Here is a 25,917-nt window from a genome sequence, read left to right as displayed (position 1 = left end):
ATTGAGAGGTGGCTCGGGCAGTTACCCCCAGAACTGCCCAACGTCATTTCCTGCCGAAGGTAATGCTTCCGGGTCGCGATCCGCGGGGGCTTGTGTCTGGGTGACTTCTCGGCGTTGTTCGCGGTCCCTGCCTCTGGGATCCTCCGCCGGCCTCTGCCCGGGCTCGTGCTCGCCGCGTTGCCACCTCTATCGTGAGGAGGTGGGTGTAATGGCAAAGCTTTCCCCAGCTTGTCTGCCAGTCTCCCACCCTCTCCCGCCGTCGCCTCGCGCCTTCCGCCATCTTCCTGCCTGAAGGTGTCGGGTCGCGCCGTGGGCCTCGGCTCGGCTGCAGCGCGGGGAACCCGGGCGGCGAGGGCCTGCAGGGAGGGGTGGGGAAGTCGGCGGTGACCGCTGTGTGGTGACAGATGCGGGGCAGGAGTGCTGGAGTCTGCGGCTACGGCCAGGCTTGGCCTGAGCCTTTTTTTTTTTTTTTTGGAATTAGGCGCTTTACGCTGTAGTGTTGAGACTGATCTCATGGCCCTCCAACCTTTCTAGGGAAGATATTTCTTTCTTTCTTTTTTTAGAATACGTTTTGCGATTTAAGAAGCATTCCTCAGAATGCTTCATCCACCCAAAAATCATTTATGAAACCTTTCCTCTGACGGATGGGTATGCAGTTTCTTAGTCGCTAAACGAATTACTGAAAGGTGCTTTGCTGTTGGCGTCGTGCATCTCATACCGCGTTTTTATGCGATTGTTTAAACGTGGAGATTACTCGTTATCTGAAATCCTGAGGTCTACAAGACGAAGGAAATATCAGTATATGTTCCTGGAATGCGCTTGGTTATAAAATCGCATTTATTTGACGATTATTTGCGGCCGGTGTAGGGACAATTAGAAGATTAGTAGTTTGCTGTTAGAAAGCAGCTATCTGCAGAGAGACTGTGACGTCGTTTTTTTTTTGTTTTTTTTTGACTGCTGAGTTATGGGAGACGATGCAGGTTTTTTTTTTCTTTTTTTGATTAATTGAAAGCCTAGCAATGGCCTTTTTTCCCTCAACCATTTGGACATAGTTGTGTGTGTGTGGGGGGGTTGTTTGTTTTGTTTTTTGAACCATGGTACAGAATAATGTGAAATAACGTCGCCTCTGAAGAGAAATTTTGTCTGTTTTTGTATACCTATTTTTCAATTAAAGGACCGAACATGAATAATTAGTTTAAATAGTAAGTTTATGACCTTTTTCCTCATGAAGTTGGGTCAAGTAGTTGAAACGTAGCGGTCTGAAGCAGGGTCTGCAGGCCTGGCTCAGCGATGAAGAGCACTGGCTCTTCCAGGGTGCCTGGTTCCAGTCCCAGTCCCCACATTATCACAGTATCGCAACCATCTGCAACTCCATCACCTTCTGACCTCCTCAGGCACCGGGCGTGCAAACAAAACATCCACGCACATGAAATAATTTTTCCAAAGTTTAATGTTTTAAAGTAAATATTTGTTGACTGGCAGGTAGACTGGTTATAGATACTTAGTCTATTCTAATATCTTACAATGTTTGAATATGCATGTCTTTGATGCAGGAACTATGAATGGGAGGGCTGAGTTTCGAGAGCCGAATGCTGAAGTTCCAAGACCGATTCCCCGTAACTATCATATTAAATATTTATAATTAGTAGCGCTTTCTGTGTAAGGAAATTTTAGTTGCTTGAGTAACAGTAACAGCTGGGCTGGCCTTATGGGTGTGATGTCTGCGCAGTCACAGGGCTTCATCCTTGCTTTGATGGTGTCTTGTTGCAGTCTTAAAATTCCTCATTATCTGAGCAGGGTGGGGGTTGGTTTTCAGTATTTTCATCTAGCAGTGTGTTCGGCCTGTCTTAACAGGTAGTAAGAATAAATTCTGTTGGAAGTCAACATTTTTTTAAAAAGCTAACCAGCCAGTTACTTCATCGCTTTGTTTGTTTGTTTGTTTATCTGTTTTTAAATGTTTTTATTACTAGTAGACAAAGCTAACTTTCAGACTTTTAAGAAAATGACTTCCAGTTTTTCTCCAAAAGACATAGGGGCTGATTACATTCCGACAGAGGAAGAAAGGAGAGTCTTCGCAGAGTGCAATGAAGAAAGCTTCTGGTTCAGATGTGAGTTATCCTTTTTATGAACTTTTAAAAATTGACCCTGGGTGCATTTGTGTGGATGTGCATGTGTGTGGAGGGCAGTGGTCAGCGTCTTTTTCTCTGTGCCTCTTCCTCGTATTTTTTGAGACAGGATTTCTCAATAAACCTAGACTTCTACCATTTTGTCAAAATTGGCCAACCTGTGAGCCTCAGATCTTCCTGTCTCGGCCTCCCGGTGCTGGGATGCCCATGCTGGCTGTTAGATGAGCACCAGAGGTCGGAACTCAGGTCCTGGGCTTTGCATCGCCAGCCATCTCTTCTGCCCTGGTCCTCAGTTTTCTATCAGCATAAGCCTACCTTCACCTAGAAATGTGACTTAAATTTATGTTTGAAATGATAGGTACATGGAGAACATATTGGGGGCGCTTTTGGCATAGTGTGGTTATTTATTACTAATAGAGATTAAAGAAATAGAATTGTGCCAGGTGGTGGTAGTGCATGTCTTTAATCCCAGCATTTGAAACACAGAAGTAGGCACAGCTCTGTGAGTTCAAGGTCAGCCTGACCTACAGAGTGAGTACCAGAACAGCCAGGTCTACACAGGGAAACCCTGTCATGGAAAAAAAAAGATGAAAGAAATAGAATTGAAGGAATTATGGTTAAGAGGTGTTGAACATATTTACCTGTGTTACACGTTAGTTAGTGAATCATTGTGCCTTGGAATCAGGTCTGCCTGAAACACAGACTTTTGTTCTGGGGTTTTAACTCTTACATTTATGACTGTTGTGACAGTTGGTTTGTTGCCTTTCACTGTAGTGAGGAGTTACTGTACTATCAACTTTGAATTTCTGACTACAGATCTTATGATCAGGATTCTTTTGTTGTTGTATGTCTGTTGTAGCTCTGGCTGGCCTGGAACTTGCTGTGTAGACCAGGTCCAGTGTTGAAGACTATCCAGTGGTAGCGCTCATGAGGTCCTGGGTTTGGTTCCTAGCACCAGGATAGTAGTGGAGGAATTACAGAAGACCAAAAAAATAAGCAAACAACCGATTCTCCAAGGGAACTAGACCAGGCGAGCCTTGAATATGTGATTATTCTGCTTGTTTTCTGCTAGGAGTTCATGTGTTTACCACAAATGCCTTCTAAGAATTTTAAGTGTAGAGAACACTGAAAGTTACAAACAAATACATTGTTTTGTTTGTACAAAAACCTGGTGCTTCTGAAATCACAGCCTTTTTACAATTGCTGTAGGTAATTCCAACAGAGAATCAGGGTGGAATTTCAAGATTTTTTAATTAATCTTTGTGTATACGGGTGTTTCTCTTGCCCATGTGTCTGTGGTCTCATGTCTGGTGAAGGAGGCTAGAAGAGGATCTCAGTTCCTTAGCAACTGGACAACTTCAACTGGAAATTGAACTTGGGCTCTCAGGAAGAGCAGTCAGTTCTCTTAACCTGTAAGCCATCTCTCTAGCCCTGCAGGATAGATTTTAAAAGGGTGAAGAAACAGAGAAGGAGGAGGGCCTGGGAGCTAGCTCAGTGGGGAAGCCTGCGGAGCCTGAGTGCTGTGTCTAGAACCCACGTGAGGGAAGGAGAGACGCTAGTCCCCAAAGTTGCCCTCTGACCTCCACAGGAATGCCATGTTATTTTGTTTTTTAATCATTTATTTATTAAATCATTTTGCATTCCAACTGAGGTTCTCTCTCCTACCCCTTTTCCTTGCCTCCTTCTTGGCTCCCCCCCAGGTCCACCCCCATCCACTCCTCCCAACAGGTAAGGGCTCCCATAGAGAGACACATTTGACACATTGATGTTGCCTTTTTTAGAGGCTGTAAAGTGACAGTTTTTGAAGAAGTAGATAATTCAGAATAAAGAGAATAAAGGTCAAATGATAACATCGAGACTTACCTAGTTTATAACAGTACTCATTAAAGGTATACTATTTATATGAAGAAATAAATTAGGTATGACCATTTGCATTTATGACAAACAAATTGTTTTAAAGTGTTAATGACACAGAATTAAGAAAAAGAAAACCCTGTAATTCCAGTCCACAGAAGGATCTTGAATTTGAGGCTGGCCCTGAGCTGTATAGTTGAAGGTCTCCCTGTGCTATCCAGCAAGAGTCTACGTGAAAAAGACTAGGCTTGGTACATAGGGTTCTAAAAATAATGCATTAAGCTAATGGTTACTCTTGGATCCAGTTTTATTTCTAAATGATTAAATTTATGCTTTGTGTGTCACTTGAAATAGCTGTAATATTATGCCTAAATTGTATTGGAGGAAAGTGATCTATAGGCAGGATTTCATATATAGGAAAGTGATATATGAATAATAAGGTACATTTTTATTACAATAAGTGTATTGCAGTCCCAAGTTAAAGAGAGAAATAAGAGCAGGTGGAAAATAGCTTGCTAGGTGGACTACTAGACAAAAGATTAATAGGTAGCATTAGACTTTGTTTTTTTGCTGTTTTATGGGCTAGAACCCTAGATGTCCTGGACCTCACTGTGTGGATCAGGTTGGCCTTGAACTCACAGAGATCTGTCTCTGCCTTCCTAATGGGATTGCTTTAGACTCTTAAAACAGAGATGAACTAAGGGTTCTCTATAATAAAAACAAACTTTCAAACTATGTAACCAGATTATAGGAAATTAAACATGTAATTACCAGGAGAATTTAATAGTTATGTAATAGGAAATTTTGTACTTTAACATTGGTTTCTCAGATATAAAATGCCATATGTGACATGCATATTTATGCAAATGAGTAATGGAATTTATTTTACTAAGGAAAGTATTGGCTTGTGACTGTTGATCAGAACAGAATGTTAAAGTAATTAGAACACCCTGGAAATGTAATTTTTGTACCTTTTGACATCTGTAAACTGTATTCCTCCTGGTTTAAAAGCAGGCTCATTGATATGAAGACTGCTTCATTAAGGTAACTGTTACCTTAGAAAGTAACAGAAGGCTCTGTACATAAAGTGTTACTGTGTTGCATCTTGTGTACTACAGCAGCTCCCAACCTTTGGAATTACTGACATGATGTATGAATTCACATTTGCATCAGATATAGGTTGCATGAGTTATATTTTATGTGTGTGTTAGTATGACTTTCCATAGAGAGACTTAAACACCTGGTTACCCCAGATTGGGATAACACTGATAGAATAAAGAAAGGATTCCATTGAAGTCCTGCTTGGTGAACCATAGAGTTAGTTTCTTGAGATTGCTTCCAGGAACATGGTAGACCCTTGGGCAGCTGCATCATTGAAGAGTCTCATGTGTCCAGTACATGGTAGGCCACATTGAATTATTTACCTTTACAGCCTCCAGGAAAAGAGGCCTCTTGCTGGTCTCTTGTGGCTGGCAGTGGTCCTCTCCAACTCAGAGGAAACAGCTACACTGCATCCTTCTGACTCAACATTCTTTCTGGCTTCCTTCTTTTGATGTCAGCTCCTTGGAGGGGATAATGAAAGATATTCTGTCATAGCAACAGTCTCATCAGTTCAGCTTCCACAGCAATCACTATTATTGTAAAGAAGTTTCTTTTTAATATGGTCCCCAGTGGCAGCAGTCTATAGGCATGAATACAAATGTTTAGGAGGCAATTTTACCATGCATGTTTAACAAAACAATAGTCATAGTCTCCCTGCTGGGGGCTATGATATTCTTAGTTACAATTGTGCCCAGCTAACAGTATCAAACGTAGTCCTGTAGAGTAGGTTTAAATTAACCTGCAAAGTTGTTGGTTTCACCCATGTTAGTTGTGCCAGTATTATAACAGCAATTGTATCTTGTTTGCATAGCCACCAAGACTGTTGAGCCGTAATTCTTTCTCATCCTCTGGCATAAAACTGACTGGCACTACAAATGTTAGCCATTAGGGGAGAACATTGCCAGCTTGATTACTTTGTGATGCAACCAGAGTTCCACATTAGGAACTTGATATCTACTTGTATTGTGTAACCAACATCAATGGTATAGCCTAGATAAAGTCAAGGGGATTTCTTGATAGTGTAGCTGCTCAAAAGTTGCTGATGGGAGTCAGTGAGTCAACCATATTGCTGGTGGCATGCTTTATTGTTCAGGGGACTTCCTGATGGTTTGGCTATCTTTTGAGTCACTCATGCCCCTATAAAGAGCTCCCAGTCGTAGGGTAAAGGGGCCAACCAAAGAAACCCACCCTGGCTCTGAAACCAGAGCCAGTGAAAGAAACACAACTTGGTTCTGAGACCTGAACCTGTGAAAGAAATACTATAGCCCTGAACCCATAACTAAAGTAATGCACCCTGACTCTGAAACCAATGCCAAAGAAACACACCTTGTCCCTAGAAATAGAACCAGTGAAAGAAATATGCCCTGGTCCCAAAACTTGAGCCAAAAAGCTTTTAAAAAGGCCAGTGAAAGAAACATAGTTTGGCTCTGAAATCAGCTATCTCTGATTTCAACTAAACTAACCAATCCCTGAGCAGGGAAAAACTAACCTATCCCTCTTCTTCCTGGGAATACTCTGCTCCTAAGAAGTCCTGTCTAAACCCTGTGCCTGTTCAGTTTTCAGCTGCTCTTCCATACTGGTAGAGGCAGCCACTCTCCTGGATTCTTCCCTCCCAATAAATCTCTTGAACAAGGTTTGGGTGAAGACACCCTTCCTGGAAGCGGAGTGGGACTGTTAACACTGTAACACTGGGGGAGCCTTCCCTTAGCAGTGCCCGTTGTTATAACTTTGTGGGAGAAGTCAGAACAGGGCTGTAACACTTTCACTGGGGAAACCTCCACCTAGCAGAGCAGAGTTGCTACACTCCTGAGCATTGGAGCCAAGCTGTAAGAACTTTGCTGGGGAAAGCCCTCTCCTGTTAGATGTGGTTACATTGAGGAAGCCTTTCCCTAGAGCAGGACTGTAAACTGCTTTGCTTGCTGTGGCCCGTGCTCCCACCTGCCAGAGGGCTCTTCCACCCGAGCTGTAACACTCAGTATTCCTTGACTGTCTCCTGCCAGGATCCATTTCCATCTAAGCTGTGATGCTTATACCAGTAAATACACTGCTTCACAAACTGAACTTGGATGAAATCTGTCTTTGATGTATGAATGCTCTCTCTGGGATGGAGAGACCCTTTTTACTTCCCTTTATGAAAAGTCCTGTTATAGCCATATGTTTCCAAATTGGAAAACATTATCAATGACAAAAGCATAGATTTTTGTTCTTACCTTACTATTTAGATTCAAGTCCCAAATATATACTTCCCCGCCCCCCAAGACAGGGTTTCTCTGTGAAACAGTCCTACTGTCCTGAAACTCACTATGTAAACCAGGCTGGGCTCGAATTCACAGGGATATAATCTGCCTCTGCCTCCCCAGTGTTGGAAATAAAGGCGTGAGCCACCACTACCTGGCCCCAAGTATATACTTTAAGAGCTGTGAAATTTGGGCAAGTTTCTCTTTATGTCCCTGTTTGCTTATCTGCAAAATGGGGATGATAGCTATCTAGCTCATGAAACTGTTGTGGGAATTAATTCAATTCTAATTTTACAAATGGTGATTATCTATTAAGTGGCTCTCTTCTCACTCACTCACTCTTTCGCTATTTATTTATACATTCTGACTAATGTGTTAAATTTTCTGGTGAAAACTGCTGCAGATTTAGAGCAGTAGTAGCATTTTGCAATTGTGAGGAGAAAAAAGCTCAAGGAATTGTGGGAATGCTTTTGTTGAATATGATGTGGACAGCGGCTGTCAGTAATACTGATTTACCTGAAGAAACTGATTGTTTACAGACTAGAGTAGTATCTCATAGTACTGTGGTAAACTCCCACTGACCTGGGAGCCGGAGAACTTGGGTTCTGATCCTAGGTCAGCCATAATTACCTGCATTGTTTTGGACACGTGAATTGTCCATTCTGAATACCAGTACACTCTGATTAGGGTAAAGACTAGGTAACTGCCAAAGCCCCTTTCAACTGACTATTTTTGTGACATAAAATAGATCTTGTCAGTTGGGCAGAACTTAAGCCTGGTCTATTATCCCCTCATGGCATAAGAGAAAGCACCTGCTGGCATGGTGGTACATGGAATAGTAGCGCCAGCACTCCTTCCCAGGATTGTTACTCTGTCTCAGCCAGGAAAGTGCTGTCCATTGTAGGGCTGGCTGAGTGCCACATCATCTCTTAGCCTTCTGTAATTCCTCAGTGTCACCTATTCTAGTCCTTGAACCAAGATAAGCTGATGCTGTAATTTCAAAGTGATTTGTTCATTGAAAAACCTTAAATCATAATGCATGAAGGCATTCTAACCAGCAGCATTAAAGAAAGCATTTTCCAGCAAAGGTAAAATCAGTAAGTAGAATAGTAAGCAGCCAAGGCTTACTTAGGATGGCTGCAAATTATGTTCGATGACAAAGTTGATGTCTGATTGCAGAGTTAGAAATCTTGATCATAAAATTTCTGTGGTAGTTAAAATATTTAATTATTTTTGTTTTTAAATTGCCACATAGTTTAGACAAGAGTCAAGCTGACCACAGACATGAACCAAATGTAGTTTTGTATTCAATATGCTAAAAATATTTTTATTTTAAAATGATTGGGAGAAAAAGGCTGGTTTGATTACATGTGCAAATTACTTGAGTTAATATTTTGTGTCCATAAGTAGCATTTAATTAGAAAAGGCTAAGTTTGGTTTTTTTCATGTTTTATCTTAGGGTACTTCTGCCTTAGACAGCAGTTGAATAGTTGGCATGGAGACTATATACTCTCTGGATGTTATAGAGTATGCCAGTCACCAGGTGCATGTTATTTTAACTCAAATTAATTTACGACTAAAATACAAAAAGAAAAATTAGGTAAAGGAGCATTGGTGGAATTAAGAGGAAGCTGGACACTTGCATCTGAGAATTTGTCTATCGGGTATGCTCACTAGAAACCCAGAGCCAGGTTTTTATTGGGGATTGATCACAGAGGAGCACTGTTAGGCTGGCTGGTACTGAAACTCCAGACTCCCAGACAGGAAGTGGGTAGTCTGTGTAAACTCTTTGTACAAACAGGTGAGACACTTATTTAGGTAAATTTATTGTCAGTCTAGGGAACTGTTTACTGGTCAGGTTACCAGATCTAGTTTCTTGCCAAAGACCAACTTCCATGATTGCAGAAGATCTGGGGCTGATGTGGAGAGCAATGATTCACAGCTGTCTCTAAGTTATAAATCATTTTGAAATTATAGGTTAATATGCATCTTTTACATATTTCCATATGCTTTTAAGGAATATTTTTAATGCATGATTTCATTCTTCCAGCTACCATTTAATCACATGGTCAAATATATTTTGTGTCACACAGTGTAATTTAGAGGCTGAAATCTTAGGATCTGATATTAGTCAGGTTTCATTAGGTGTGAGACTTAACATTGATGGTCTCATATGGTTTTAGGTAAGTAAGGTTAACATCTCTAAGCTTACTTTGTAAATGGTAGCAATATGAGCTTCCTGTGAAGACGTGATGATGATGTAAATGTAAAGATGTACATTTATAAAGCTTCCTGTAAAGATGTGCTGATATGAATGAGGTAATTCACTTGAGGCACCTAAACTGTTGAATTTGGTTACCACCTAGTACTGAGTGGCTCTTGTAGTGTGCTTCTGAAGTATGGCTTTTTCCCTTTTACTTCAGAAGTGATTTCTAGTCATTTTACTTCATTTAGTTGATTATTTTATTTTATTTAGTTGATTATTTTAATGACTTGCTAGTAGAACCTAAACCTAGGTGGTTTCTTGAATTAAAGTATTTTCTGAAAATACTCCTTTATTTTCACTGTGTGTGCACAGTGCAGCTTTAGAGATATTGGTTGTTGAATCTTCATCTTGAGGGTTGTGCTGTTACTGATTCTAATTTATTTCCTAGTGTACTCAAAATAGTATTTTCCTTTTGTTGATATATATAACTTCTTTTTCTTCCTATAGCTGTGCCATTGGCTGCTACAAGTATGTTGATTACTCAAGGATTAATTAGTAAAGGTAAGCGTTTACATTTTACATTTAATTAGCATTTTGGATAGCTTGCTTTATTTTATTATATTGATTTTTAGATAAGTAAACATTATCTTAGTAAGCATGATCATTGATAAATTTATACAGGATTAGAAGAATTTTGTCTTTCTGGACCCACTCACTTGATTGTATTGATTTGACATTTGATGGCATTGGGGCTGGGTATGTATTTAATTGTTACAGTGCATGTCTGTGTGCAGAGAGCCCTCAGGTTTGAACTGGTGGCACATACATGTAATCCCAGCCCTTGGGAAATGGAAACAGAAAGTTCAGAAGTTCAAGGGCAGCCTGGGCTACTTGAGACCCTGCCTCTAAAACAAACAAAAAATCCCAACCAACCAGAAAATTTGATATTAACAATATACAAAAGCAGTAAAGTACTTTAACATTTGTTGATAGGTCTGAAGAGATGGCTCAGTGGTTAAGAATACTTACTACTCTTCCAGAAGACCTACGTTTAGTTCCTATATAAACTTCAGCTTTAGGAAACACATATGGCTTACACTCACACAGACATACATTAAAAACTAACCAGCCAACCCTTGTGGCTAGTTTGCAAGGAGAACAGCAAACTTGGTCTAGCTGAGCAATGTGCTTACTTAGAGATTGTTAGAAATGCAGATTCTAGCTCGTAAGAGTCATACGAGTCAATCACAGTCTGTTTTACAAGTTTAAGGTGACTCCTGTGCACTGACTTAAGTACCTGTAGTTCCCTAGTTCCCTGAACTAGCTTTGTCTTCTCATCTTGGGGAATAGGGAAGAATGAGTTAGCATTTTAAAAAAGTTTAGAAGATGGCTCAGCAGTTAAGAGTACTTATGTTTGCAGAACACTCAGGTTCAGTTCCAAGCATCCTTATTTATGATGGTTACAACTGTTTGTGACTCATGTTCCAGGGGCCTTAACGCCCTCTTCTGGCCTCTGCAGGCACCTTGTGTGCAGGTGATACACAGGCAAAGCACTGTTTAAATAGCTTAGATATTCAAGGGTCTCTAGTAGTAGAGTTTTACATGTCTGTGTGTGAATGGAGGTGCAACCTTGTCTGTCATTCTCCAAGCATTCCACACACGATCTCATTGGCCTAGAATTTGCCTGGGTAGGCAGGAGGGCCAGCAAGCCCCAGGTCTAGGATTACAAACTAAGCTATGTCTCTAGCCCATGGTAATCTTTTGTTAGTAGTCCCCAAAGAGGCTAAATTCGGTTGGCTTACTTAGAACAGTTATCTCTGTGGGATTGAGTTTAGGTTAAATATTAATATATCAGTGGTGAAGCCAGCAGATTACTTGTTAAATATATTTCATGAATTACTGGACTGTTGTATCCTCTACCTGCATGCAAGGGAAGCATTCCAGAAAGTTGTGGTAATATTACTGTTGACTCCAGACAATTTTTAAAAAATCTGTTGACTAGCTCCTCTGTAAATGTGAATATGACAGAATGTGTTTGAGATTTTTTTTTTTAATTTACTGTCAGAAAGCAGGATCTGATGTAACTCAGGCTAACCTTATACTCAGTATATAAGAATTACCTTGAGCTTTTAAGCCCCCTGCCTCTGCCTCCCAGGTGTGGGAATACAGACATGTTTCTACCTGTTTCTGAGATTCTGGGAGTCAGGCCCAGGCTTTGTGCATGGTGGGCATGTGTGCATTCTCTCAACTGAATTACCTGCTCAACCCCATTTTAGCTTTAACTAGATCATAGTGCTTTGACTGTTCATATGGTCATAGAAAAATAAAACTGGTTTTAGTGTTGGAGGTGTAACTCAGTAATATAGTTCTTGCCTAGTACTCAATCTCTGTTACCATTTATAAAATGGATTAGGGCAGGATCTGGGGCTTGGTGGATTAAGTTCTTATCATATAACTGAGAACCTGAGATTAATCCCCAGGACCCATGCAAAGCTGCGAGCCATAGTACATGGCTGTAATCCCATGGGTTCTTCAGGGAGATGGACAGAGACAGGATAATCCTAGAAGCTCACAAGCCAGTTAGCCTGTCATATGCAGGGATAAACAAAGAGATACCCTGTGTCAAACAAACAAGGTGGAAGGTGAGGACTGATCCTCAGGGGTGTCACCATGCCCAGTACACATAAAGTGGATTTAGATTGAAATGGAAGGATCTGAGGAGCAGGGTAATAAAAGTATTGGAAGAATCTTTAAATAATTTCAGTGCAATGTATTATATGATCAAAATCTTAATCATGGAAACAACTTAAGAAGTATATATATTTATGTGCACTTCAAACTAAGTTGTTTCCTTCCTAAGATAGCTCTGTATTGGGGAAAACAATTTAGTCACATTAGTTTAAAGAAAAAACTGGCAAAGGGGTCAACAGAGAAATCAATGTCAGTTTGTCTTGTAATATGTGGTACTCCAGCGTGTCACTTAACTAAGAATAAACAGAATTAGGTGTGGACTTGTACAAAAGAAATTTAAGAGCTGTAGTAGTCATCCTAAAAAACATGCATGTGAACATGAGCTGAAGCAAAGAGGCATTATGTCGTGAAATGCTCAGCTGTAGGTGTTCAAAAAAGATAGCTGTCAATCTTTAAAAGAAGTGATTCAGGGTAAAAGCAAAGGAAGAATGTATCAGGAAGGAGGAACATGACTGATGGGAAGGCATATGTGTGGGGCCCTGGGTTTAACACCCAGTGCTCCTTCCACCCCAGCACCCCACTCCAAAAGGATATTAGTAGGTGTAGAGGCAAAATCAGGAACACCATTAAATAGATAAGTTAGAACTAGAAGAAGGAATAATTACTTTTTTGGTTTATGGTGTGTAGAAGGACAACTTAGATTTTTACCCCCCTGTGGTAACATGAAATCCTAGGCAGTTGAGAAAAAGGTAGAAATTGAAATCAGAACAGGCTTTTGGGAAAGGAGTCAGACAAGATCTTCAAAGACATACATTGTAGTAGCACTTGATTGTAACATCTTTTCCGCAGTACATTATGCTTGACGTGCTATCCTGGCTGTTCCCCTTTGCTCTTGATCTAATAAGAAAGGATAGAGAACATAAAAGGAGAGCCTCCTTTCATGTTTCTCTGATTGTTTTCAACTGTTTCAAATCTGATTTCATGAATGAGCGCTTTGCTGTTTATGTGTTTTAATCCATTGCAGTCTGTGCTATTCATTTTCATATGTTTATCATTGTTGGAAATGTCAAAGTTCATCACAATAACCTCTGTGATGCTCGGACTTGATGGACAGTTTTTATCTTTGACCAACATCACTCATTAGTACCAATTTTTCTTTTGGGGGTGATAGGTATTCCGACTGGGTTTCACTGTGTAGCCCTTGGTGCCTTGGAACTCTGTGTAGTCTAGCTAGCCTTGAACTCAGAGATGTACCTGTCTCTGCCTCCCAAGCACTGGGGTTAAAGGCATGTGCCTACGCACTTTACTCCATTAACCAGTTCTTGAAGTGTTCTTTTTATTTTATTTCTACAGTGACATACTCTGCCTTGCTCAGTTTTTTTTCAAGCTTTTGGAAATTTGTTACATATTGCGCTGTTTCAATGCTATGCAGCACAAAAGGAGTAATTTTTATTGTCTTATGCTTACGTTACTAATGTTGGTTTTCTTCGTTTTTAGAAACGTTAAAGTTCAGCTTTAGCTTTTTGTATCTGTGCACATTTTTTTGTAAGTGGACCTGGAAATTGAACCCAGAATTTTGCTAAATATGTGCTCTGTCACTGAGCTAGACCCCAGTTCAAGTCTGTGTACTACTAAGCTAGCAATGACATGGGTTTTAGTGACAGTGCTGACAGCTATCCCCATGACTGGGTCAGCGAGGTGGCTTTGAAAGTACATGTGCTTACTGCTCAGCCTGGCAGCCCGAGTTCTGTCCTCAAAAGCCCCTTTTGCCAGTTTCCTCTGTACTTGCCATGCCATGCACCACACACACATGCATACAATAAGCAGATAAAGTCCCCATGGTTATCTCTAGCCCAGCGTTGATGAACTACTTTTTGTTAAGAGTCCAGTTTTTATCTAGGTATTTAAAATCTTTGTCCACCTGGATAAGAAGGTGATCGCTTACACTTTTTTCCATAAGCTTTTTCTTTCATAATTAAAATTGGAAGCCGCCCGGACTCAAGGTCCATGTTACTGACCACGCTGTTCTGAAAGGACGGTTTTTATTCACTACACTGCACTGTTGCTTTTTTTTTTTTTTCTTAAAAGACAGTTTATGTATGAGACCATTTCTGAGTTCTTGGCTTTGTTCATCTTATTCTTGCATCTGTAAATGACTGTCTTAATTACTATTACTTTATTAGTAGGTCTTGGTACTGATGATAGTTTATTCTTCAGTGTTACCTTGGCTCTTTGTGTTTGCATACAGTTTTTAAAATAAGGAAAGCATATTTTGATTTTATGTGGAACCTTGAGTTTGTAGGTGAATTTATGGAGAACTGCCCTCTTCACAGTGTTCAACATTTCACTTCTTGAACATGGAGTATTTCTTCATATTCCATATGAATTCCTTGGTCAGTTTTCTAGTTTTTAGTGTAGACCTGGTTTTATATGTTTGATTAGAGTTCTTCCTGGCTCTGAATAATTTTTAGTCCTATAATTAATCAAGTCTTTTAAGTCTTTGTTATTGTTGATCTTGGTAGGTAGAAGTATTTACATAGTCTCTTGACTGTGACAAGTGATCATTTCTGTATTTACGTATTGCAATAGACTATAGTGTTTTGACATTTAGAACATTTTCTGTTGACACTGAATTCACCACACAGAGTTGCTGTTGGCACTTGCTGTTTTAAGATAGTCGAAACTGGTTTTTCCTTCTCTGACAGTGTTACTCAGAAATACTTCACTCTTCTTTAGGAATCCTGTCAAGTCATCCAAAATATGGCTCCATTCCTAAACTCATATGTAAGTATAAACAATGCTGTGTTTTTTTCTGCCATTTTTACAAATGATTAAATTTAAATAAAATATTTTAAGTTGCTAAAATTGCCACAAATCAAGTTGTTTAAGCTTTTCATTAAGTTCCCTGCTTGACAATCTTAATGTCAGCATTGAAAGTCCTGTGTTAGTTAAAAGACTCCTCTCCCCCTTTTGTAATATAAAATCGCTCTTCATTTGATATTACTTTATACATAGTTCTTGAAATAAATTCTTTTTATTTATTTATTTTTGGTTTTTTGAGACAGGGTTTCTCTATAGGTTAGGAGCCTGTCCTGGAACTCGCTCTTGTAGACCAGGCTGGCCTCGAACTTACAAAGATCCGCCTGCCTCTGCCTCCTGAGTGCTGGGATTAAACGCCTGAACCACCACTGCTTGGCGAAAATAAATTCTTGCTTTGTTTATAGTAAAAGGGAAGTTACCTAGATATTCTGCTAATCCAAATTATCATGTCTGGAATTGGCTTTTTCCCTCTTTAATTTATGTTCCACTTTGTGGCTGACAGAAAGAAACTAAATTTTCTTTTGAAAATGGATATGATCTTTATGAAACTTTTTGGGGTAGCTTCTCGTCTATTGGAAACATACATGATACAGCAATGCCATAATTACAAGTGAATTTGTAATTCTTTATTTTAATGGACTTGTTATACTGAGTTTTGTTTTTAAAGCAATCTTTTGAAATTGTTGGGGCTTGTAACACAGTTCCAATTTACAATAAAACAAATGCCCAGGTCCCCATGACTAGAACCTATTTGTTTACTTGTCCATCTCTCTGTCTTGTTCCTGTATATGAAGTGTGGTGTATTGGGATTGTTTATGTCAATGCTACTTTACTTGGACTGAGTTACTTTGGGGAAAGCGAATTATATCATAGACTTTTTGTTTGAATTTTATCTTTTATCATCATCTTAGTTAATCTTAATGTTTTTAAAACCTTAGAGATATTTAAAGTTGTACTTTTTAAAAATGTTGTTTCAGAAAAAAAATTGCCTAAAAAGGCCCATTCAGTGACACAGTTTTCTGTTTTTGCATATCAGTTGCTTGCATCATGGGGTACTTTGCTGGGAAGCTTTCTTATGTGAAAACCTGCCAAGAAAAGTTCAAGAATCTTGAAAATTCCCCACTTGGAGAAGCTCTGCGGTCAGGCCAAGCAAGGCGCTCTTCCCCACCTGGGTAGGTCAGCTTTCAGCTCCACTTAGGGTTTTGGTTTTTAAGAATCAGAATGCAAGACCTGGAGCTCTGCCTGCGGAATGGCCACTTGCTTAGTCTAGAAATGTTTTGCCTTATGAAGTAGAACAAGATTTGGCTACTTTATGACCTGTCCAAGAATTAAAGGGTTTTTGTTTTGATTGAATTTGGCAAGTTCTTTTGGTAATTTATTGCATTTTGGACTTCTTTCAAGTTACCAGATTCTGTTAATCTCTCTCAATGGATAGCCATTTTTGTTGTTGTTGTTGTTGTTGTTGTTGCTTATGAGGGAAATAAGCTTAGCATAAAGTTCATTTTTCTTGAAACTTGGAGAATACATGTTTGCTTTGATTGTCTCATACCAAGAACCAGAGATAACTCTTAAGGTATCTACTTACAAAATGAACTGGTGCCTAAATAAATTTTTGGTATAAATTGATACAGGTATTTTGAAGTTTTTGTTTATTTTGTTATTTACAAAGCTGTAAATCAGATAAAACAGAAAAGCAGAATCCATAGGCTCTAGGTTGTTTACAACTTGAAGTAGAGGAAAATCTAAAATCAGCTTCCTGTCCAGAGGAGGTAATGAATGAGATTATGTTATGTATAATCGTGGGTGTTGTGAGGTACTTTATGACTGCAAAGTCTGTGAAACATCTGAGTGAAATGTTTTTTTATAAACTAAAAGATAAAAGTATAAAATAATGTATATATAAGTTTATGCCAATAGAAATAGTATGAGAGATCAGTAGTGCTGGCTGTGGTTGTCAGATTCTATCCTCTTACTCTACCTTCTGCAGTGTGCTTTTGAAAATGAAAAACTACAATAAAAATCGTGCAAAATGATAACATGGCAAGGTTTCCACTTGGAAAGTTGAGGCAGGAGAATTAAGTGTCAGGCCAGCCTGGGCTACATTTTTACATCCTATCCCCCAAAACAAAGCACTTTGAAATGTTAAAAATTTTAGAGTTCTAAAGCTAGGTGTAATCGCACATGCCATTAATCCCAGGACTTGGGAGGCAGGAGCAAGCGGAGCTGTGTTTTAAGGTCAGCCTGGTGTACAAAGTGGTATCCAGGACAGCCAGGGCTACCCTGTCTCAAAACAACAACAACAAAAATATTTCAGACTTCTAAATCTCATAAAGCAGTGTTTAACCCATTGCTGAGATTCTTCAGATTGTGATTTGGATTTTGTATTGTGAAAATATAAATAACTGTATGGGTAGGTAAATACATAAATAGTAAGATCATTAATCAGACTGATGAATTATTTCATAGTGGAAACAATGTAAATTTTATGAGAAATTTACCTGTGAGAATTATTTTTTATTTATTTTTTTATTTATAAGAATTTCCACTTCCTCCCCTCCTCCCAATACCCTCCCGCTCCCCCCACTCCCTCTCCAGTCCCAAGAGCAGTCAGGGTTTCCTGCCCTGTGGGAAGTCCAAGTTCCTCCCCCCTCCCTCCAGGTCCAGGAAGGTGAGCAACCAAACAGACCAGGATCCCAAAAATCCAGTATATGCAGAGGAAACAAGACCCAGTGCCATTGTCAATGGCTTCTCAGTCAGACCTGTGAGAATTATTATGAGACTAATACCTGTGTCTATATCAGCAAGTCATGGCTTATATGGACTACAGCTATGAAATAAGCTCCACATTAAATGGACTACATAGACACATTGATTGAAACCTGATCTGAAGGATGTTTTTCTTTGTAAGAACCTTAATACACACAATGAAATTACCCTACAAAGCTAAATATTTAGAAATTGAATATATGTTTTTCTATTTCCCTATATTCAATGACTGTGTACTTTTGAGGCAGTTACTCTATGGCCTGGTCTGGCCTCCAACTCAGGATCCTCCCATCTGAGCTTTCCCAGGACTGGGATTTCCATGTTTTCCATCATATTTAGTTAGTGACCATTTTTTAGTTGCTGAAGTGGATCAGGACATAGCTTGACTGCTTTTATAAATAATTTAAAATTACTAATTTTATAAATAATTTAAAATTATGATCTTAGAAATTCATTGCTTATTTTTATACATTATCTAAAGTCCTTGTTCTTATGTATTATGTTCTTTTACAGGCATTATGCTCAAAGATCAAAATATGACTCAAATATGAGTGGTCAGTCCTCTTTTGTGACATCTCCTGCAGCAGACAACATAGAAAAGGAAGCGCTTCCTCGTTATGAGCCAATTCCATTTAGTGCTTCTATGAATGAGTCCACTCCCACTGGTATTACTGACCATATTGCCCAAGGTAGAAACTTCTCTTGAAATGAATTTCAGCATTTATTGGTCCAACGTATGTATACCCTTTATTTGATGCTCTTTTCTGCTGGATATCTCGTCTGTGTGTTACCGTTAGCTGTCAGCCTAGCTTCACCCATCAGCCTGACTCAGCATGTTTGTTCTTTTCATCAGATTCTTCACTCATCCAGCTACTCTTGCTAGGGATGGAAAAAATAAAGATGAACAAGGCCTGGTTCTTATCCTTAAGAAACTCAGTTTTTTAGAGGATACAGAAATAGATGGATAAACTTATCCATAGGTTGTTGCAGTGGTTGAAAATGTTCCCAGGTGTAGAGGAACAGCAAATAAGTAGTAACTGTGGGCAGCGGAGACTCCAGGAGGGCGTAGGCTGGTCTTAAAGGCTTTCAGTGTCCTGCCTGTAATTGTAAGAAGAAATTCTACCTGCTTTACAGAATTGTTACATGGGGAAATCCACTTGAAAGTCCATTGTGAAGTTTGTGTCAATACTGAGTTCAGAGTGCAGGGTGTGTGAAGTAAAAATTTTGAATTAAGGCCAGGATGTAAGTTGTGTTTAAAATTTGTTGTGATCTTGTAATTAGTCATTGTCAACTAATTTGTATTTCTTCATCTTGAATGGAGACAGTAATGCTTCTTAAAGCGCTGTTGGGATTAGATGAAATAGCTGGACACAATGCTGGCAGAGAGTAAATTGAACAAACAGACGTTAGGTTCCTTCCTTTCATTCTACTCTACAGTGAAAGGTTTAGAAACAGAAAGACAGGCCTGTACTTTTTTTTTTTTTAATCTAAAAACCCTAAAACATCAAGAGCCATGGAAACTAGAAGTTAGGACTGGAACACATTTGGCAGCAAATTGTGATGTGGTCTTTATTTGCTTTATTCAAAATGATTTTTCTCTATACTTTGTTATAAAACTATTGATATGTTTACTTAGGCATTCCTGTCCTAACTTGGCTGAAGATACTATATATGCTAATATATTTCTCAAGTTTGTGACATCTCTGACTCAAAGGACTTGCATGAGAAATTGTGGACCTATGTAAAGTATGCTTTGAGAATTATTTTGAAGGCTAACCTAGCAACAGTTAGGGGCTTGGCTTTGTTTTTGTCCTTTTGAATCTAGAGTGAATCTCCATATAGGTTAAAGAGAGGGAGGAAGAGAAGGGTGTAATGAAAAAGAGAAACTGATGATAAGTTAAGAAATACTTAAGAGGGTCCCAAAAGGGACTTAGATAGCTTTAATAAATAAAGTATCCACAAGCCAAGTGTAGCTTTGTAAGTTAGTTAGAACTAAATGAAATGTAAAGTTAGTTTCTGTGGCCTTGGTAGCATTTCAGTTGCTCAGTATCCTTGCATGCATGTGGTACCTGATTTGGAGGGGGCAATGGAGAATACTGTCACTGAAAATTTACTGGATGCAAAGCTTTATAGTGGAAGTTTGGACTGAAGGGAAGTGACAGTTGCAGAAGATAAAAGGCTTGAGTTTAGGAGAAGGTTGTTGAATACCTTAATCCTAAGGCCTCCGCGCGCTCTCTGGTTGGCACCAAAGATACCACATGAGAACAGAAAAGAGACAGGCAGAGTAAAGACACCGTTGTAGCTCTGACAGCTGCTGTTCTTGTCCTTCACTGTGTTTCATTTTTCAGTCGCATTCCGATCCATTCTTCCATGTAACCTAGGCATGCACCAGCTCTTTACTTGCAGCGTTGTGCATCCTTCCTACCATTTTCATCAACAAAATCTTGTGTTCTATTTTTTTTCCCATGTAAGAGCAGATAAAAGTTACTTTGGTTTTACCCACGAGTGAGCACGATCCATATTTAATATCATTTTAATGCCCTCCACAGCATCTGTCCTTCTGGGTTTTGTATGTATGTTGTCATCCTTCCTTCTAGGTCAAACTTAACACTGTTGTCATTGTTCCCCTTGTGAGTCCTGGAGCTGCCTTGCTTTGCCCAGCCGCTGCCCTTCCTTCCAGGGCACCTTCTTTTGCCTTTTGTCTTGTATGACCACTTTTTAGCTTTCTTTTTCTAGAATCCCAAAGACTTAGTGATCTTTTTAAAGTAGAAGGCATTCTGCCATATCTGTTAGAAAAATTGCCACGGGTAGTTGGTTAGTTTTGGGCAGTGCTTTTGCTCCTTTCCTATTCCTTCCAGGTCTTAGTCACATTCACAGAGCGGTAAAGCACATTCCCAGTGCAGTGCCAGAACATTTCCATTGGAGAAAATGCCTATCAGTCTTCTCTTTGGTTATGATTTCATTTATCACAGAACAGTGGAATAATAAAGTGTTTCTTTTTTTGCCTAAGAAAAAATTAGACCTGGAAGGAATTGTAGAGATCAGTATTCAAGTTATTCACAACTGGGAAAAGCTAGGCTCAGAGACGCTTAGTGATTTGCCCAAGGACTTGTGCTGATGGCTAAATGAGTGAGGTTACAGACCCAGCAGTGTCCCAGAAAGTTCCCAACCGCCTTAGGACTTTAGAAATACTTGTGGGAGGGGAAACAAGTTCACTGTTTGCTTACCACCAATGTAATCCAAGTGTTTAAAATTGATGTAAGATTATTTTTAACTTAATGTAAGATTGTTTTTCTTCTTATCCAGGAAAAATGAGTTTCTAATCATGATGTATTAGAACAGATTACAAATTGAACTTTTGTTTCTTTTTGTTGATGCAGTATACATTTACCAAGATAAATGATTAGAGTTGAAAATGCTATTTAATATTTGTTACTTAGAAGATTCTGATTATTCACTGGAGTTTTAAATAAATTTGTGAAAATTGATTCAAAATTTAGTTAGTTTTTTACTAAAATAACATGCACTGTTTTTGTACCTTGCTGGACAGTACTTTTTGTGAGGTGTATAAAACTTGAGTAGGTATGCTCTGAAGTTATCATCAGTTATTCTTTTGAAATGCTCTTGTGAATCTTTTGCTGTTTATATACTTAAACTGTGTTGTGTATTTGAGCTGTCGTTAATTGTAGAGAGGCCACTCTACAGCGTGCATATCTGATTCTGGTGCTGCTGCTCACACATAGATCTCTCTGGTATGGAAGAGAGCACGTAACTAACATGGACCTTTTCTTCCTCCTCGGTATTGGATGTCAGACCAGTGGACTCAGGCCCGCTTTGTTTCATACCATGGAATAGTTATTTCAAATATTTTTGTTTAAATTCCCTAAACATAGTAAAAAAAAATTTAGGTAGTATGTGCCCATAGAGATATTAATATGATTTACTGTAAAACTTTGTTTAGTTATAACCAGTAGACTCTAATTCTATACACAGTATAATGACTCTAGCATTTAGTAAATGTAAGCCACACTGTTAGATCTTAGCATTTTTATTCTTTTTCTGGCTGTGGCTGAGTTTATAAAAATTTTGATACTAATTGTAAATCTCAAAAGAAAAAGAAGGAGAAATTGTAGTTCTGCAATTGTCTTAGAGGAAGTCAATGCCTTTGGAGTGACAGTAATAGTTTGACCTTATATTTAATTTTTCTGTTTCAGTTTTAGGTAAAAAGCATTTGCAAAATCTAGTCACTTTAGACGTATCTGCCTCTTACCACCACCTATTAACTGTTTGTGTTTTAGGACCTGATCCCAACTTTGAAGAAAGTCCCAAAAGAAAAAGTATTACATATGAGGAATTAAGGAGTAAGAACAGAGAGTCATATGAAGTAACTTTAACACACAAGACTGACCCCTCAGTCAGGCCTATGCAGGAAAGAGTGCCCAAAAAAGAAGGTATGCCAGTAGTCTAATGATGGGACTCTTTGGAGCGGAAGCTGAAGTGTCAGCTTAAAATATTATGGTATTGATGTGTCTTTAACTCTTCAAGCTATTTACTAAAATAATTTGTTTCTAAAAGAATAGCTATTTCAGAGTGGGTGAAATGGGTCATCAGGTAAAGGCACCTGTCACCGAGCCTGATGACCTGACTTCAGTCCCCGGAGACCTATATGATGGAGAGAAAAGAACCAGCTTCAGAAAGGTGTCCTCCGGCATGATGCAACACATAATAAATAGATTTAAGTTTTAAACACTTTACTTATTTCGTAGTTACCACTTCTTCTGTTTTAAGGTGTTTCAGAGGGTGTTTAAAAAAAAAGCCTAGACAATAAGACACAAAACAAGGAAGCCAGCTCTCTAGTACAGTGTTTCTCTGTAGAAGGAAACACCGTGGGAATTGATAGCTTTTCCTAACAATTCAGGGTGTTTGTTACATAATCACATTTAGTGACCAGAGACTGATAGCTGGTCATTAGTCATACTTTTGGCAAAATCATGGAGTCGTAATTGAGTAATAAGACACTTTAAGGCATTTCTAGAGGAGGAATTTGACTTTTTCTCTATAACTAATAAATGTAAGTTATAATTTAATCTTTTTTGGACAACAATATGTTACAAAAGTAAAAGTGTAGACACATTTTTTTATATAAAGGAAGGAGACATTTTTACTAGGTTTTGTAACTGTTTACTTTGACGGGATGTCAAGGATGGGCCCTGTTTGAAGGTTTTCTGTTCACTCATTTAAAAGTTAAGTATACAAGGCTCTGGTTTCTATTCGTAGCACAACAACGTCATGGGTAAATACTGTCCTCATAAGAATAGTGTGTTCTCTAGGGCCATATGTAAAATACAGCAATCCTTTTTAGAACTGATTTTAGATTTTAGAACTGATTTGATGTCTAGTTGTTAATGGTTGATTTATTTACAACTGTTTTTATAATCACAAGCCATCATTTTTGTTGTAAAATTTTTTACCTTTGAGCTAGATTTGTGATCTAGAACACTAAACTCTGCTGCTGGCCTCTCTGTGTAGGCCATCCTTTGTGCTGATAGACCATGGCTCAGACTGTAAGCTCCTTGAGGGCAGGAAGCTGTCCCCCCCCTTTTCTGCTCCTTTACTTCATGTCTCCCAGCGCAGCATTTGCACTTGTATCAGGAAGGAGCTGTTGCCTCGACTTTCACCTGTTCATCTTCAGTCTGCTTCAGTTCTGTGCACTTGACCTGGAGCTCTAGCTGGATACTCTTGAAGTGCTAGTACGTGACACACTAGTAAACCACAGCCCTTTTCTTGCTAGAAGAAAACTGAGACTTTCCTTGTGTTTCATACTACAATGTAAAGAAAAGGCCTGCTATGAAATTGTGATTTTTGTTTTTCTAAAATGTTCTTGAATCTAGGCAGAAATTTGGACATTGGTACATTGGTGTAAATTCAAAATTTCTGAAAATATTAGTATTTTGAGCTTGAGTTTATATGGATTATGTTTATAATATTTATCTCACTGGAAATTAAGATAGAAAGCATATTATCAGAGTGGAAAACTGCCGTGTGGTTATAAAGGAGCAAAGAGAAATGTGAGGAGAACGAGGCAATGTAATGATTGTAGTGTCTTAATAAAAAGGCAGCTTTGACCTCGTAGATTCTCAGAAGAGTCACACTGCAATCATTGCTTCTTTACATTAGACTGACCTCTTTGCTGTAGGTGTTAATTCACAGATGAGAAGCAGAAAGAATGGAGGAAATAGGGACTGAGTGCAGCTCAGTGCGCTTTTTCCCAGCACTGCCAAAGGAGGCGGAGGAGCAAGTTGCAAATTTTAATATGTAAGATGCCAGAATATGGGAAATAATTTCTCCTTGTTCTTTGGCAGCTGATAGGAAAGATTGAATTAACTACATTTCTGTTATTTAATTTTTGTGAAAAGCAAAATTCAAGTTTATTAGTGGTGCTTTTGTTTTGTTTTTTGGATTCCTGGTAACTTTGTTTTTGGATGTACTATCATATGTGACCACATGCTCTTTTAGGTAAACTTGTAAAGGCAAGCGCCCAGACTTTGGACTAAAACAGGTCTCCAAATCTTAGGGTTTTTTTTTAAGGCTTATACCTTGGGCAAGTTACTAATCCATTCTCTCACCTTTAAAGTGGGCATCGTGCGGCCTTATGTAAAGTTTTTGATAAAGGACATTTGTAGTCAGCCCCTGTGTAGTTGACTCTCAGGTGCTCTGTTCGCACTGTGCAAGCTCAGCCTCTCATCCTCATAACAGACTTAAAGTGGTGTCATTTACTGTGTGGAATCATTGGTTGTTTGTGCTTTTTTCCTAGTCAAAGTAAACAAATATGGAGATACTTGGGACGAGTGAGAGACTCCGTCATTGGACCTACTGAAGGCCTTCCATACCCAGCTTCATCCAGGTGGTGCACGCACCTGCATGCTTGGACTCCGCAGCAGTCTTCATAAACACATTGAAAACGAAATCCTGGTTTGTGTGATTTAACATTTGATGCTTTACAAACACGATTTTAGTGTTTACTGTTGTGTAAATGTCGTGACCCAGGGCACTCCGAATGATGGTATTACGCCATGGTTTGTACACTTGGTGACAGGGACTCGTGAAACTCAACTGTGACTCTAGATAAAGCTATGTGAAGACAGTGATAGTGCATGCCGCCGGGGGGGGGGTGGGGGGTGGGGGAGCACACGTCTGGGGTTCAGCTTTATATCAGTTATTAAAAGGCCTTTCTTCAGCATTTGCTCTAGCATCTTAATGTTTATGGTGAATAAAATGTAAAACACACATCAACTGTCGTGCTCATTTTTATGGGATGGTTTAAAATTTGCTAATGTGTTCTCATGTATGGGTATTTAAAGCACTTGGTATTTAAAGCAAAAGAAACTAAAAATCTGTGATGTGGTAGACACTAATATACAGTAGAGAGCTAAAAATCTTTAAAAGCAGTGTTCTTCGTGTTAGCCTTTTGTCACTAGACAATTAAGAGAAAACCTTACTTTGCCTGGTTCCAGGCCCTGTGAAGCCGAGCACTGTTAGAAAGCACATGGCAGGTGAAGGTCACTTAAATTGCCAGCAGTGGGGCTGGAGAGATGGCTCAGTGGTTAAGAGCACAGGCTGCTCTCCCAGAGGTCCTGAGTTCAATTCCCAGCAACCACATGGTGGCTCACAACCATCTGAAATAAGATCTGACGCCCTTTTCTGGCGCACGGGCATACATGGAGGCAGAATGTTGTTTACACAATAAAAATAAATAAATCTTTAAAAAAAATTGCCAGCAGGGGAACCAAAAGCTGTTGTCCCTCAGTCCCCTTTCAGGGCCTGCCTCAGTGCTCTGAATTTCCCACAAGGCCTCACCGCTCGAAGGTTCAACTAGAACCCACTGGTACCACTCTAGGGACCAAGCCTTTAACACATTAACTTCAGACTAGCAGAGCTATGTTTCCAAATTTTGCTACTGTTTTGTTATTGATGTTTTAACAATATGTTTTAACTGTTAGAAAATAGCCCCAGATTTGGTGGTTTATGACTGGGCTTAGTGCTACTGTTAACCCCTGCATTTGTGAAGCTGGGGCAGAAGGGTTCAAGGTCGAGGCCAGGTTGGGACTACCATAAT

The 25,917-nt window shown here is 39.2% G+C and overlaps 1 protein-coding gene across 5 annotated transcripts; it reads left to right on the top strand.

The window, feature by feature from the left end:
• The first annotated feature begins 2 nt into the window (after positions 1-2).
• Positions 3-25,088, top strand: Ociad1 (OCIA domain containing 1). 5 transcript variants are annotated; one of them, XM_048415343.3, is made up of 9 exons: positions 3-59; positions 1,554-1,616; positions 2,028-2,108; positions 10,032-10,085; positions 14,952-14,999; positions 16,072-16,207; positions 18,315-18,490; positions 22,100-22,252; positions 24,616-25,088. In XM_048415343.3, exons 2-9 carry the CDS (start codon positions 1,559-1,561, stop codon positions 24,651-24,653), a joined length of 744 nt encoding a protein of 247 aa, XP_048271300.1. In that variant the 5' UTR covers positions 3-59; positions 1,554-1,558; the 3' UTR covers positions 24,654-25,088. The 5 variants fall into 5 exon arrangements, with proteins under 5 accessions (XP_048271300.1, XP_048271299.1, XP_048271301.1 ...); XM_048415342.3 differs by lacking the exon at positions 3-59 and adding an exon at positions 60-199; XM_048415344.3 differs by lacking the exons at positions 3-59; positions 22,100-22,252 and adding an exon at positions 60-199.
• Positions 25,089-25,917: the final 829 nt, after the last annotated feature.

Source organism: Myodes glareolus, chromosome 8 (genome assembly GCF_982192425.1).
Source record: "Myodes glareolus chromosome 8, mMyoGla1.1, whole genome shotgun sequence".
In the NCBI taxonomy this organism is placed as follows: domain Eukaryota; kingdom Metazoa; phylum Chordata; class Mammalia; order Rodentia; family Cricetidae; genus Myodes; species Myodes glareolus.
Note: the sequence above shows the minus strand (reverse complement) of the source record. Positions and strands in the feature narration are given on the sequence as shown.

Coding starts and splice junctions, on each gene's coding strand:
- Ociad1 (XM_048415343.3), top strand. CDS start 1,559: ATGAATGGGAGGGCTGAGTTTCGAGAGCCGAATGCTGAAGTTCCAAGA. Junction 1,617..2,027: donor AGTTCCAAGACCGATTCCCC/GTAACTATCATA, acceptor TTTCTCCAAAAG/ACATAGGGGCTGATTACATT. Junction 16,208..18,314: donor AGGCGCTCTTCCCCACCTGG/GTAGGTCAGCTT, acceptor GTTCTTTTACAG/GCATTATGCTCAAAGATCAA.